The sequence below is a fragment of the Macrobrachium nipponense genome, chromosome 3, assembly GCF_015104395.2.
Source record: "Macrobrachium nipponense isolate FS-2020 chromosome 3, ASM1510439v2, whole genome shotgun sequence".
Lineage (NCBI taxonomy): Eukaryota > Metazoa > Arthropoda > Malacostraca > Decapoda > Palaemonidae > Macrobrachium > Macrobrachium nipponense.
Window position 1 is genome coordinate 50,781,305 of NC_087202.1, and position 16,634 is coordinate 50,797,938.

Genomic DNA, 16,634 nt, shown 5'->3' on the forward strand with positions numbered 1-16,634 from the left:
TTTTGTTACATGTAAACCCATTTTACCTCTGTACATATGTAAATTACCTTATGAATAAGAAACATGATTAGAATTAAGTGTAATTTAAGCATATTTCTAATTTTGTATCACTGTGTATTTGTATCTTTTTTAGCAATTATATTCTTTTTTATATTTATTTTCTCTTTTATTTGAGACCTATTCTGATTTATTTTATTACTTTTGTTTACAATCTTGTGCTATTTCTCTGGTACGATTTCGCCGCAGCGACACGAGCTGAGCCCAGAAAAGGGATTTTGACGTAAGGAAAAATCTATTTCTGGGCGATTGGCTCGTGTCGCCAGCGAAATCCCACCTACCCATCCCTTCGCCCAAGATTGTCTGCTAACTTCAGGATGGCCACTAGAGGCGCAGCAGTCGGCAGCATGGGATGGAGTAGTAGTAGTACGAGCTGCTCACTCTGTGGGTCGGCTCTCCTCTTGGAGGGTTTTTGTAGTGGGAGATTTCTATTGGCATTTGGCTCGTGGTAGTGGTCTCACTCGCCTAGTGTTCATACCGACACCCTTTTGGAGGGTGAGCGAGTCAGTTATACTGACCTTTTTCTTTATTTTATTTATTCTCTGGTATGTGTTAGTACATTTACCCTAGAAATAATAGATTAAAGGATATTTCGCTGGCGACACGAGCCAATCGCCCAGAAATAGATTTTTCCTTACGTCAAAATCCCTTTATTGTATCATAACAATATCATTTTTTATACATTCAACTTACCCGTTCAGATAATACATAAGCTGATTCACACCATTGGTGGAGGGTAAAAGACAGCTATTACTGAATATACAGGTAAACAACATACGTTGTAGGTAATAAATAAATAAAACCTTGGTTCCTATGTGTTTAGACGAAGGGTCGACTTCCTAGCTATTGCTAGTAGTCTGCTTCGTCTCAAGAGCCTCAGCGAGGATGTGACCTATGGCTAAGAGTTCTTGTAGATCTGTCAATGGGGTCTTATCCACTTACTTGACAGAATCTAGTGGTCATTTGTCAATGGGGTCTTATCCACTTACATGACAATACACCAATGCCTATTGGCATAATTTAAGGAGCACAACACCGATCCCGATCACCTGATCCTAACACGAGGGTTTGTGCTTAATTTGAAAAGAGCTATCCCCAAACTCATTTCAAATAAACCCAGAAAATAATACACTTATGTTAAAAAAAATTAAAAAATAATTCACTAGTTAAGGATCAGTGTCGTCTCCCTATCCCAGCAACGCATCCGTGGACACGTATAACAAAGAGAGAAGGATCTCTCATAGGCCCACTTGATCTCCTTCGTGCAAAGAGGAGTCAACACAGAGTTGCATCTCCCCGTTATTACAGCTAATATGTCTCTCACGACATATTGTTATGGAAAGAACAAGAATTGTTAAAAGCCCGCACTTCAAGCGCTTTTAATTCTTAGCTGTTTGAAGGAATCATCGAGTTACTCAAGAAGTGCTTTAGAGATTCCACTGTTCCAAAGAAGACCAGGGCTTTCTTTGAAATAGAACTCTTCTGGATGAAGCCCAGAGCCTGGCTTGCGCCTGGCTGGCGCTTCGCGCCTGCCTGGCGCCTCGCGCCTGCCTGGCGTCTCGCGCCTGGCTGGCGCTTCGCTTGCCTGGCGCCTCGCGTCTGGCTGGCTCCTCGCGCCTGGCTGACTTCTCCCCACTTGCTGGAGATTCGAGCTTGTTAAGAGTCTCGATGAAAACTGGCAATGTCCACCTCGGACACTTTATTTGCCTGATTTATTCGCCTCTAGCGCATCTGCGCCAGATTGGAGGCCTACTCCTTCTCCTCATCGACAATGACAGTGTTTATTTGGACTGTCTTGCTCTGGCGTCTTTACGCCTGTTTGGCATTTGGCGCCTGATTGGCGCTACATTGTCCGAAAGTCTGAACATCCACAATCGTTTATCAGGAGAATGGAAAAGGGTGGAAGAAATTCTTTCACTTTGAGCTTATGGCCTCCGTAACAAGGGGAGGTAATTTTAGTCAGCTACATCCAGTAGACGATAGGAAAAATCTAATAGTCCGAGAGACCAGTCTTCCTCCGAGGAGGATCATACTTGATACTTCCGTTGCTAACGAGCACTCTTCCTACATGTTGAAGAGTTCTCTTGTTGCAAAATCTTCCCTATCCTTGCACGAAGGCAGGGAAAGAGCCTGGAAGTCTAAGGAGATTCTGAGCTGAAATTGGGAGGATTCCTGATTTCTAGCTCTTTAAATATCTCTTCGAACCTTCTGGGAAGTGTTTTTAAGCCCTCTCGTATTCCAAAGACTCTGTCAGCAACGTTTAAAACCTTATCTCCTTTTGTAGATGAGAATGTAAATACATTGCCTGGACAACGAATCCTTTATCTGAAAGCGTTGATCCAGGAATAAAAGGTTTTAGTTCTTTTGCCAAACATACCATGCTGGCAGGAAACCCATTGCCTAGTCTTTCTAGAATTTGATTCCAGATTCCAAGCCAAAATTTCACTCGTCCTTTTGGGTCCTTTAGTACCAGAGAAAACATTGATGAGGAGCAGTTCCATCTTGTCAGAACGGAATCTGAGGCCCAAACCCAAATAGGATCCCATTGTAATTATAAGATCTCCTAGTCTTGTCGTATAGAGGTATTGTATAAGATCCCGAAGATCTTAATGCTCTTGCTATCTCCAATTCCCCTTTATAGAGACAGAGTATAATAGCCTTTTACTGCGTTCTTTGATAGCAGAAATATACAAAGGTGATTCTTCCCTCTGAAAGGGAAGAAAAAACCGCTATGTGGTTCACAGAGGTATCGGAAGAGGACAGTTTCCTCATTCCCTCTAGCACGATCTGCAGTAATCATATCATCTTATTCATGAACTACTGTCATTTACCTTGAAACATCTCTCATTCATGTCCACTTCTGGTCAGTCTGCACACAGACAGACTCAGAGTGGAGTTGTAAGGTTAAGGTTCATAGATTGCTGAAAGAATATTCAGACTGTTTCTTGGAAAAGACTTCAAAAACTTGCTGTGAGAAGAACGTGACCTCTGTGAATCCAACCTCTCTAAGTAAAATGAAAATGAGGCATAACGTATTATCCTCTCTTTCTTTGACGCCCTTTGTCTTACAATTCTGTAAAGAGTTTATATTTTAGGGGAAAAATAAAGACTAAACTATTACCCTTTCTATAAAATAAAGATGGCGTAGATTGCTACCTCTCTCTTATATTCTTTACTTCCCGTCCTTGTGCCTGCCAAAAGGGAAACGGGAACGAGAGAACGGAAGAAAATTCTATCATCGTTTATTCAGCAAAAACAACAAATTATTATTATCCTATTCTCCTAATAAATGATCCAGGATCGAGGGAGAATCATTCAAGATTCCTATCCTAGGACATCAGGCCGTATGTACAGTCATTCAAATACTTGAAAAAGCCTCTCACCCAATACTGAGAGCTCTTACGAGTCTTTTCCAGTACCAAAAACATTACAAGGTCTCCCTTGTTATATGTTTACATAGGAGTAGGATAATATAACATCCTGTTAATAACAATGAAAGAGGAGAAAGAGGAGCTGCATGGTTCAAGGGACTAGCCGAAACGTGCAATAAAAAAGGGGTTGCCAAGGTCTTTCTAAACCTGCACCCAGATTAACTTATGAGTCGATATATTTTCTATCACTTGTCTCATAAGGTTGAGGAAAGCGAGAGACTTCTAAAGATATCGGTTCTCTTCACCATGTAAAGGTCTATAAAGCAGAACCCACTATCCTACGTACTACGTTTGCCTGTGCGATATCTAGAATAATTGTCAGTAGAGGGTTGATCTGGCAAAGCAAGTTTCTCCCAAAACAACTTTTCTTGCCAGGAAAGAAGTCGCTCACGCGACCACTATATCACCTGACATGAGAAGTCTGTTCTTGTTAGAGACTTCCGCAATTTCAGTTAATCCTGACAAGGGGCCGCCGCCGCCTGTGCGATAACTTGTGTCCCTGTCAGGAAAACTGATCTTGTGTCAGTTCTCAAAGAGGAAACTCTTGGAAAGTCTGTCTCCAAATACTGAGAAATTGGAGATCCTGATGTCTTGCACCTGGTTGGCGCCTCGCTCCTGGAGGCGTCACGCTTCTGGCTGGCGTCTCGCGCCTCACAGCGTCCTCGAGCTTGCCTGGTGCCTCGCTCCTGGGAGCGTCACGCTTCTGGCTGGCGTCTCGCGCCCTTGCAGCGTCCTCGCGCTTGCCTGGGTGCCTCGCTCCTGGGAGGCGTCACGCTTCTGGCTGGCGTCTCGCGCCTTGCAGCGTCCTCGAGCTTGCTGTGCCTCGCTCCTGGGAGGCGTCACGCTTCTGACTGGCGTCTCGCGCCTCGCAGCGTCCTCGCGCTTGCCTGGCGCCTCGCTCCTGGGAGGCGTCACGCTTTTGGCTGGCGTCTCGCGTCTCGCAGCGTCCTCGCGCTTGCTTGGCGCCTCGCTCCTGGGAGGCGTCACGCTTCTGGCCCATTACTTGCAACCGTGGTCAGGAAATCTCGATATCAAAATAAGAAGAGGTGCTGTAAGAATCCTATAATTTTACAGTACTTCCATAGTTGGATTTTTTCTTCTCATTTTCCTCTAATTCGAGTATATCGGAAGGGGAATTATTCTTTCCTCGGTTAATTCTTCCGTATCCCCCCCCCCCTTTTTTTCCTGAACGAGAAATATTTTGGCTAGCGCCTCCTACTAATTATCTTTATGTTATGTGCCAGAACATCTGTGTCTTTATGGTACCCGACATCCTTTCATATGTTAATTCCGTTCTTCTTATGAAAAAACTATTATACGTAGTATAATCCATTCAGGGAAACCATTCCCCACTAAAAGAATGTTTCCCATTCGACTCATACAACTTCTGCGCAATATCCGATTCTAAATACGGTTGTGTCGTTTCTCGAAAGACTTAACCATAGCGTAGTCTTGAAGTGAATCTCTAATACATCTCTCTTCTCACTAAGTATGTACTCTAATAAGACATGCTTTCGTAAGTATGAGTTAAATAATATAATGTTCTGCTGCATTAGAATCCTTTAATCATGTTATCTACGGTAAACAGCATTGAAAGGTTGTAATATCTTTCTTATTGAAAGCTTCCTAACAAAAGGCAGACAATATTTATTTATGACAGCTTCAGTATTCCCTCAATCCGAGGCTAAGACCACGATTGTAGGGAAGAGATACGGTTAGTTATCCCATTCCGCAGGAGAGAGAGCTGTAACCGACCGCTCACGACTGAGAACAACATGGTACTGCCGCTGGTCTCTCTCTCAATTCAAAGCGAAAGCAGTCTTCGAAAGCCGACTGGCCTTCCCTTTCCAGAGTTGCCAGTTACTCCATTTAATAAAGGAATCTATAAAATTTTTATCGAGCTTCAGGAAGTTTTATATAAGCATAATTAAGCGAACGAGACTTCGACAAGTCTAGAAACTAAATAGGTGTCGTCTAAACAATCCTTTTTAACAATTTCTTCCTAAGAAAGTCCTAGAAGGGTACTGGTAATTCATGGAAACCTCTTCTAACACGAATAAAAAAGTTTCAATCCTACTCTCAATTCACCAATAAAGATTTGCTTCTCCGATCACTTCTCGAAGACACGAAAGCATCATATAACTTATACTCTAGCGTAATAGAATACTCTATAATACTGTTACATTAAGGTAAACCGTATTAAATTAGGAAATTTTGTAAGGATTTCACTTGACCATTATAGCATAAATTTCGGTATGTGAGTATGCCTTGCCATACCGTAGCCTAAGGCGATTTGTCTTAAGCATGGTAGGAGCTAGAAGCTTAAAAGTCATATATATATGCTTTATCACTCAACGATATCCATATAATTCTCATTCGATTGACAAATAATCTAAATCGTTCTAATCAGAATAGATCTATATCTAAAAATGTACCGATGGGGAATCTTATGTTGAAATAACAATTTCATACCCCCATGGGGATAGCGTTCTCGTCTAGTTGCGAAAAAAAATGTTCGAACAATGACTATCACAAATGTTATCGAATGATCTCAAATATTAGAAGGCGCTAAATCGTCGCCTGATTCGAAAGGTGGATCGATTAAAGTCATTCTCATTTTGAATAATTCTACCAGAAGGCATTATACGAGGATCTTCGTCAAATTCATTCATTCGAAGTTCTCCTATCCATCATGGACAGTAGCATAAAAAGGGAGAAACACTGTTTAGGTGGCCTTTGTCCAAATGGGCTATCCCTGGCAGTCTGGGACGCTCTACAGAACCTGCGAGGGGACGCCTGACCGGTGGGGATTCTCTGAAACCTCCTTACGGTTTTCGACATTCCTTCTCCTCTGGGCTTGTGAGCTTGGAAGAGGTCTAGACCTGAGAGCGAGACAGAGCCGATCAGACGCACCCTCCATTGTAATGGGGAACACTATATTCACTTCTTACGTTCTAAGAGTTCGTATTTGAACTATATCCAAAGTCTACAATTTGCAAATATGATATTGTAGATTCTGTGGAGTAAGAAGGTGATGAGAATGCAACAACTACTAGTACTGTTACTACTATAATTGCTCGTTAACACAAGAGCTAATAAAGCTTCTAAAGGATAGTTACTTTTCTGACTTCCCAAAACTAGGAAGAAAGATATACATTTCTCAATCAAATCTAACACTTATTTGTATTAATGAATAAATATAAGTAATTCCCTTTCATGAAAGTATATTTCGTGAAAGTGCATGAGTGTCTACCGAAAACTTCGGTAGTTACACGTCACTAATCTTCAAAATTTTCGAAGTTAATATTATAAAAAAGTTAACAAAAGCGTATGCCGAACCAAAGATCCATTACTTCCCTGTAAAAGTTAGCCCAGACGATCAATGGCGATGAAACACGAAAATCCATCAGGAGGAACTGCAAACGTTGTTTACATTCGAAGCGACAGAAAAAATATGAATTAGAAAACGGGTATGGTCCTATTCCCGCCACCCAGCGGCGGGGGGTAGATCACCTGACCTACCTGCTGCGTGTGCCGCGAAATTCGAATTTCTGTCGGGGACGACGGAGTAATAGCTATGTATATATCTGACGGGTAAGTTGAATGTATAAAAACTAAGACTAACAATCTCTCTAAGGGAAAGTAATACCCTGCCCCTAACTCGACTCCAGAAGCTGAGTTGCTTGCTAGTACACTTCCACTTGAAATGTGGCTGGCTGATAGAGCTATCGAGTGCATAACAGGTAATCTCGAACACCTACATGTTAACTGCAACAGGAGGGAAATGTAACCCTGTTTGGTGATAAAGTCACTACTGTGGTCCTGCTACTTAACACCACCACTGGGAGCCTCAAAATCAAATCCCAAAACTCTCAGGAAGCCCAAAGGCTGTCTCATTTCAGGATTCTGATGAGGAGGTACTTATCATCTCGGTTACACACATGAAGGCGATGATCTTATAATATGCGGTATGTGCCTATTACTTGGTTGGTGCGTGCATCATAATAACAGATGCATGTTGCAAGGAGAAAATGCCAGTATATTCAAAGGACTCCTGTTGATTGAGCCCCAGCCTAATTCCTTCCTTCATTCGAGAAAAAGGATTAAGGACTGGAAACAGACCACCTTCATTCTCTAATGAAGAGAGCGAAGGCAAAGGTGTCCCACAGGGAGGCTTCTATGGCAACAGCAGGATACTGAAGACAACTCACTCTTAGCTGTACTGACTGTTCCAGTAATGAGAACACAGGAGAGGAGGAAGTTCTATGGAAGACGGCACAGACCAGGAAGAAAGAAGGTACTTCTTCTGAAACATAGTTACTACCAGGTCTCAGCTATGTCGTATCAAGTCCAGAGACTTGACAAACAACTCTCCTTTCAAGTACCAGCAGTAGGAGAATGCTCAGAAGAGAAAGATGGCTGGCTATTTCTGCTGCCTCCTCAAAAGGAGAAGCAGCATAATTCCTCCCAACTGATCAGCCTTGGAGGAAGAGAGGAGAAGGTATGTATACGTAGTACTGCATCCAATAATATTGTTTGTTGCAAAAATCACATCTCGAATAAGCGTACGTATCTTACAACAAAACAAGCGTAAAATAGCGTACGTAAAGCATCTATAGTACCTTGTACATATTTGAATTTGTAACTACTAAGTAGCATGTAAGACGGACTGTGATTGGTTCCAATGCTGATAGATGACGAATCAGCTCCCAAGTTTTGTAATCTAGCCTGTGATTGGTTGTTTTGACCGCTTCTCCGATCCGCAGCAGCTTGGCTTGTCTCCGACCAGTAGCGATTCTCGCGGCCACTTTGTTTGCCGCTCTCTCGCCCGGTAGATGCTGCTACGTTACTGTGTAACTTTAACCTGTGCTGTGCGTGACTGTTTGAAGTTGAACTTTTTGTTGAACTTTCTGTTTACGTAACCCCTGCAATGGCTCCCAAGCGTTCTGCTTCTGCTAAGGCTGGTAGTAAGCCTAAACGCCACCGAAAAATGAGGACGATTGCTGAGAAGGTGACACTTCTCGATATGTCGAAAGAAGGCAGAAGTTACGCGGGTCCGCCAGCAGCCCGCCATTTTGGAGTGAACGAATCCACCGTTCGCTACATTAAGAAGGACGAGGCGAACATTGACAGACTGGCTGCCATCACCTTTAGCAGGTCAGCGAACGATTGTTACTGCTCGTAATAAAAACGATCGTCCGTATGGAAGGTGCTTCAGCAATCTGGATTGCCGACTGCCGGAAAGAAGAACATAGCCTTGGATATGAACACCATCCGAACCAAGGCTTTGAGTTTGTATGAGAATTTTGCGGCAAAGGAACTTCAAGACGACGATGGCGACCATGCTGAAGAAGACCGAAGCTGATGTACTAGATGAACCTCAAGCAGGGACATCCACTGATTCCCAGCCTCAGAAACAACGTTTTTCCGCCAGCAAAGGATGGTTCGCGAAATTTCAGAAACGCTTCGGCCTGAAAAGCGTTTCCCTGCATGGCGAGGCTGCTTCCCGCTGACTACTACCGCTGCTGAAACTTACGCGAATGAGACATTTAAGAATATTATCACTGAAGGCGGATACAAGCCCGAACAAGTGTTTAATATTGGATGAGACCGGCTTGTTTTGGAAGAGAATGCCGTCGCGAACTTTCCTATTCAAGAAGAAGCCAAAGCCCTCTGGCTTTTAAAGCATTCAAAGATCGTGTTCCCTCGTGATGTGGCAATGCTGCTGGATTTTTGCTAAAGCCGGGGCTTATTTCAAATCGAAAAACCCTCGCGCTTTGAAAAATAAAAAATAGAATCTCCTTCCCGTGTACTGGATGCATAATCCAAAAGCATGGATTTACGAAGATGGCTGACCTCCAACTGGTTCCACCAGTGTTTTATCCCACAAGTCAGTAAATATCTCTTAGAGAAGGGCTTGCCATTTAAGATCCTTCTCCTTATGGATAACGCTGGTGGACACGCAACTGATCGTCGCATGAGGGCATTCAGGTTGAGTTCCTGCCACCCAACACAACGTCATTAATTCAACCGATGGACCAGGGGGTTATCAGGGCGTTCAAGGCCCTCTACACAAAGAATACCTTGGCGGACCTCGTTGCATGTGTGGATGCTGCCCAAGATGATGAGGATGAAACATTCAATTTGAAGGCGTACTGGCGGCAGTACACAATAGCCACGTGCCTGCAGAACATCCAGAAGGCACTGAAAGAAATGAAACCTGCTACTGTTAATGCGAGCTGGAGAAGTTGTGGCCCCAGATTGTTTACGATGACAAGGGATTTACACTGCTGAGATTCAACACTCTGCAGTACGGAAATCTGTGCAGTTGGCTGCGATAATTGGAGGTGACGGGTTTGGCGACATGACGACTGAAGACGTCGACAAGTTGTTGGACTGCCATTCCCAGCCGCTAACTGACGCAGACCTCGAAGACTTGACGAAATCGGCCAGTGACGAAGACAGTGAAACACAGGAAGAGACCCAAGAAATTGTCGAAGAAACGGGCTTAACATTAGAACGGCTTGCCAAGCTCTGCAACCTTGCGAAGGAGTTGAAAGAATTGTCGCAAGAGTGGGACGAGGATATGGTTCGTTCTCTGCAATTCTGCAACAAAATCGATGAAGACATGACTCCCTACAGGATGCTCTTCGAGCGAAAAAAGAAGCAGCGGCAGCAACTTCCGATCACAATGTTCTTCCAGACCTCGCAAAAAAGAGCCAGTTCCTCCTGCTACTAGCCTGGCCGAAATTGAAGAAGTGTCCCCAGGAAAGAAGTGAAGAGGTGTCCCAGGAAAAGACACCTCCGTCTGAAGAGACGTAAAATACTATCATTGGCTGCACAGTAGAAGACATCATCAGCTTCATCATCATCATTTCTACTGTGCAGCAAATTCATCGCCATCATCATTCAAGTTTTTCTTCAACTTCTTTCGTGGTGAGTACAGTAACAATCTTTATTTTTTTATACTTTAATATTCTAATATTTTAATATTTGTGCCTGTTTTAGTTTAGGGTACTGTAGTACATGCATTAAGTGTTCTGTACATTAAAGGGTGGTTTGTTAACAGTACTACATAAAGGGAGGGTTTTAAAAGTCTGAATATACATGTTAAATAAATACGTAAATATGGTGTCCCTACTTCGCGGATTTTCAGCTATCGCGGCCGGGTTTGGAACCTATCTACCGCGATAAACGAGGGTTCACTGTAGTTGAATTCTGGATAGTCTACTCTATTGTGTACCACAGCTTTACAGCTTGTTAACATGCTCCATGACAAGGTCCAGAAATAAAGAAAGCACACTGGGGAATAAGAAATAAAACATCTCTACAATGTGTCAAACATGCAAGCTAATTACAAGAAACATTTAAATAAAGAAATGCATTACTGTGTACTTCTTGTTTAGTTCTTCAATATGTGCCTAAGTAAAATAAAAATTAAAATCCATTATGGTTTCAAAATTACCTTGTGTCACTTGCTTCGTTCCTTCCAGCTTCCTCATACTTCCTTTTTTCCTCTTCTGTATGGTGACGAGCAATTAACCGATCATACAATAATGGATCCCGTCTTTCCATTTCCTTTTCACTAAAGTAAGTTCCAGAACGTCTCAGTTCTTGCATTGCAGCATACCGTCTATTTTTTACAGTTACTCTGTAAGTGTGAAAGAAAACTATCATTTACAAGGTCAGTACGTACGGTGCTAGAATGATGTCACATTTGCCAAAAAACAAGAGTCCAAATATTTTGTTTCATTGATACATTATAGACAGGTGAGAGGAAAAAAACTGCCAAAGAACACCGGTCCTTTTAGTCTAACTACTCTCACCTATCAAAACCTCTCATTCCTCCTTGCAGCTGTTAGACCTAAATAGTAGGTCCTAATCACAAGGGAGGGGGGTGGGACATGAAATAAAATGGTGAGTTTTCATGGTAAAATCAATTACAGTCAACCCTTGTTAACATGGACTACTAGGGGGGACAAGGTGTCCGTCTTAGCGAATTCTGGTTTAACCCATTCGCAGATTTTCTGTGGAATAAATTTATAAAATTATTTGCCGGTCCCCATTATTTGTGGATGTGAATTTTTTTGTACAGCAATATTCTGTATTTTCAAATCACAAGCAGTAACCAGTTATCAGTGGACTCAGTTACATGGGGCTTGTCTAGCGCCATAAAATCAGCGATTTATGGTGCCATAATGGGCCAAGTTTTGGTTATCAGTGCCATAAGATGTCAATAATAGACTTATGGTGCCACAACATACCTAACAGAGGTGCCATTAACCGGTTATCGGTGCCATTAACCAAAACTTGGCAACATACGCGCCGTAAATCACCAAGTTTTGGTTAATGGCACTTTTCGCTCATCAGCATCCTGCTGAGAACAAAACCCCCCCCGATAATCGGGGACTGCCTGTATTTACTGTATAATATGTAACATAAAATATTATTATCATAATAATATTAAATCATATAGGTACTTACTGGTGATGAATGTTGATTATAGATGATGATCTTAGTTGTGCATTCATAAGAATGACAATGAAGATAGACTGCACAGCAAAGTAGAGGGGTTACATCTCTGATGGTACCTCTCCACCTTCTTCTGGAGGCTCTCCGTCAAGGAGGCTGCATCATATGGAGGTACTTGTACATGCTCACAAAGGTGTTATGATAGGGTTTCACTAGTTCACTAACAGTATTGATAAAATTGGTGGCCCTTTCTTTATTCTAATCCCATGCCTTGACCATTGTCTGTATCTGCCTGACTTCCCTGATCAAATTATAAACCCCACAAAATTCTTCAAAGTCCTGGTCCATTGGTGGGTTAGTAGTAAACATGGCGGCAAGTCCTTCTCAAAGAACGACCTCCCTGAGTATTTTACCTTGTTCATACTCTTTCTCAATGCAGCCGACTGCACTTTCAGTCACGTGGTAATGGCCTGCACTTCTCCAAGATTTTTGCCCTCTCATAACATAACAATCATGTTTACTTTATCCTCATCTGTCATTAACTGTAAGGGCCTTTGATGCGTAGGTTCTTTGCCATAAGACTTACGAAAAGCATAACATTTAGAGGACATTTAAAAGAATAAAAAAAGAATACCCTTAGTCTGTAGCATATACCATACAGCACATAAGAAACACGCAAAAACAATAGAACATTGAACTGCATTAGGTCAATTGGGTAAATTGCGCATTAATTTTCTGAACAAACTGTACATTTTATGAAATGTTTTGTTTTAAGATGATCTCTAAATATGATATTCTTATAATAATATCACAATTTTTGAAATTAAATTGTATTTTTCGTAACTATACAAACGGAGGTCCTTTACATTACGAATTACTTTTTAGCGTAGTGGGTCATTAACGTAAAGGACCATCAGGTTTGTAGTTAGTTAGGAAAAATACAATTTCCTTTCAAAAACTGTGATTTTTTCCTACACAATATACAAATGCTCGGTCCTTTACATTAGGAAGACTCACTGATTGGTGGGAGGAATGTGATTAAGCCTCTAAAACTGACTGGAATTCAGCACACCTGGGCTATTCCTTCTGGTTTTAAGAGCGAGGAGGAGTGCGTTGCCTCTGACAACTTGATCGGAGTATAGGAGCAGCATGATCAAGAGTCAGACTCTGGGCTTTTGTAAAATGTGTGAGGAATCGTAACTCGTCCGAAAAGGGCTGAGAAGAATGTATTGAGTCAGAAACATTAATGCAAAGTTCTGGGAAGGGTTTGCATTATTGCCAGCCTCCTTCCTCCTCTTGCTAAGGAAGAATGGAGCGGATTTGCTTTCTTCTATGATTCTGATAAGTAAAACAGAAAGGAAGCTTGATATGCATGCTTACCGCTTCAACCGCCCAACCAGCAAGTGCAAGTTTGAGTCTTATCCTCAACCAAAGGAAGAAGGGTAGGAGGACGGGGGAGGGGAAGGTGGAGAGACCAGTCACTCGCATTCGCTTCGTTACCCACCGAACCACACACAACCTGTGGAGAAAAACCCTGTTTACGACACCAATCATAGTAAATCGCCCATTTACCTTGGTAAACTGCAGAGGTTGACTTCCTAAGACTGCTGGACATGTGCCCAGCTGATTTCTGAGAAAAGCCTCTCTCTCGGAGGATATAGTTGATAGGCTCCAACCGTGAAGAGACAGGGATTCTACTGACTGATGGAACCTTCCACATGGGGCTGACACAGGAGATGCCACCAAGAAAGAATCTCCCTTGGAATCTCCGACAACAATGACAGCAGATCTGGAAACCATTCCACCTGAGGCCACAGAGGGGCTACCAAAGTCATTCTGAGACCCTGTGAACCCATCAGCCTGTTCAGAACCTGACAGATCAAACAAAACGGAGGGAGGCATTACACCTCCAGGTTGTCCCAGGGATGTTGGAATGCGTCTTCTTGCCAATGCTAAGGGATCACCAGGATGGGTCTCCCCCAAATCTGGAAAAGCTTGTCTGCCACCACTTGATGAAGGGACCACTCTGTGCCTAAGATCTGATCCCGGCGACTGAGTTTGTCTGCGACCACGTTCCGTTTCTCTGGGATATACCTGGCTGAGAGCTCTACTGAATTCCTGATTGCCCACTGGTGAAGCTCAACGGTCAAGGCATGAAGTTGCTGAGAAACCAGGCCTCCCTGTTTGTTCACGTAGGCTACCACCGTGGTGTTGTCCGACATGAGAACGACAGAGTGACCCTCTACCATCCCCCGAAACTCCTTCAGACCCCAGAACTTCAGATAATCTGAGGGATACGTCTTCCTGAGCTGCAGCTTGTCCGACAGCGGAGGAGAGAAGTCGAATGGCAACAGTTACCCCACCCGAAGGACATCTACCACCCACTTCTCCGCCCCGTTAAACTCTGACACTTGGCCCCCAATGGCCAGCCAGGTAGCCCCCACCCATGGCGCAGGAGAGGGAGAGGCACCCAACCTACCGACGGCCCCCTTGACCTCTGCCCCTGGGGCCTCTTCTTGGTTTAAAGGAACAAGAGCGAAAGGGGCGTGATCCTGAGACTTGGGCTCTGTCGAACAGGAAGGCCCTGCCAAATTTGAGGTCCTCGTCTACCAGGCGACGATCACCTCGACTGCTGCTGGACCCGGGGAGGAGGAGGGGCCGGACATCTCCGAGGGGGGGACTTTGATTTAGACACGGCTTGGTGCACCAGTCGGTCCTTGGTGTCAGCCCGGCGTCGGTCTATTGCATTTTCGAGTTCTGTCCGTGGAAACAAGACTGTGACTCCAACAGATCACCGCTCCCTCAAGTCCAGCAAAGACTCGTGTCAAGCGACCTCTCCATCCTAGACAAAGACGCGTCCCTCCTAGCCAGAAGAAGATTAGCCCATAAATGGCACTGAGGTGAGCCAAAAGAAAGCGCCTTACTCCCGGACTGCAAAAGACCGGCAAGCGAGGCGGCAATCACCAACCCTTCAGGGACCTGTCAGAGGCTATCTTGGCAATCACCACAGACCAGAGGTCCAGCCAAGAAAACCATCTGCAACATGGAGGCTGCTGTAGATTCCTAAAGCTAAGGCGTCTTGCAGAGACAAGGACGGAGCCACTGACCTCACCTGTTCCAAAGTCAAACCCGGCTTCAGGCGAATGACGTCTGGGTTAAGGTGGCGTGATAACAAAAATGCAGAGCTCGTAGCATAGTACTTACTATGTCTTGTGAGAGGTGGGGGTAGTAGTTTGGTAGAGCCTCTAGAGCGAAGTGAACTGTCCCGGTCAGAAACAGAGGCATTAACCTTCTGCAAGACCGACTGAACGTGCCCCGACAACAGCAGCTGAAGAGATGATTTGGGGTCCTGAGTAGCTCCCACCAAGGTCTTCCAAGCCAAGAAGGAGTGTAAGACGACCGAGCCTGAGTCCTACTTTCCAAATTGTTGAACCCACGAATGAGATCAACAACTTCCGAAAAGGAAGACAGAAACTCCTGCGTGTCCCCCTCCTCCTGCTCTGGCACCAGTGACCGACGATGAGAAGGATGTGTAGGCTCTTCTAACGCGCCTTCTACACCAAAATTCACAGAAGGGTTAATAGCCAAACAGGCTGAAACCCCTACTAACCTATCTGGGCTGGGTCCAAGCGTCAGCCTCCGAGATGGACCCACTGTAACACTAGGCACATCACTTACCTCAACAGGTGACTCCAGACGTCCATGAACAGACACGGGCGTGGCGGCTGTACGTACGTGAGATGGGGGGGAAACTCAAGCACTCGAGATTGACGGAGAATCCCTTATAGTGTGAGTCTTGGAAGCACCAGTTAGAGAGGTAGGCAAACACTTCGGCTGCACTACCTCCGTGCTCACTACCTTCGACCTCTTGACAGGCTCCTTCAGATCTTTACGGTGACGAATAGGCCTTGGAGAAGAAGGAGCACTACCAGGGGAGGTTGCAACACGCTCGCGATGTGCAAGGACGTTGGGGGGGGGGGGGTGTGGGGGGTGGTAGCACGTACGAGATTCGGCGGCGAAGCAACTCCTGCAGAACACAAATCACTAACACTACCCGAAACCACAGCACTCTCGGGAACACATCCGTGCTGTTCCTCCCTCGACGGCGAAGGAAGGGCAAAGTCCTTAGCCTTCCAACGCTTAATACGCAGACGAGGCGTAGAGGGGGAAGAGGGAAGGGAAGACAGCACTAGCTTCTTATGCGCACTCTTCTTGGAAGGCGGGACGAAGCAACGCGTTGCCTACAGTCCCTCCCAACCGATAAGGCAGCCAACTTCACATCCAATACAGAGTCCTGCCTCTGAACCACTGCCTGGCACATGACCTCGTACTGATGTGCCAGAGAAGGCTCCGAAGACAAGAAAGGGAGATGTTGCGAAACTGGGCAGCAGTGATGATGTCGCGGCTAAGTGAGGCGGATCAGAGGAGGTGACTGGGAGATACGTCATCGATGAGAGTGACGTCACAAGCGGTGGTGGCGTCACGGCTTCCCCTCGGTGCGAGGGGGAAAGAGACGCCACTGGCGGAGGAATAGACAAAGATGGACCCCGTGACGTCATCAATGGGCCTGACGCTGCAGCGTCACTCCGTACAAGCGACAGCAGACACCGGCGGAGCAATACAAGATGGCCGACTGCTCCCACCCACGGAGACAAGGCCGGGAGGAGCAGGGAT

The 16,634-nt window shown here is 44.6% G+C and overlaps 1 protein-coding gene across 1 annotated transcript in view; it reads right to left on the bottom strand.

Annotated features, from left to right (window-relative positions):
* The window catches only part of LOC135221762 (coiled-coil domain-containing protein 97-like), a 288,446-nt gene that overhangs the window by 40,247 nt on the left and 231,565 nt on the right, over positions 1 to 16,634 (bottom strand). The window contains exon 4 of the mRNA XM_064259578.1: positions 10,954 to 11,139. Coding sequence (XP_064115648.1) covers positions 10,954 to 11,139 — 186 coding nt within the window. The remainder of the gene's footprint in view (positions 1 to 10,953; positions 11,140 to 16,634) is intronic.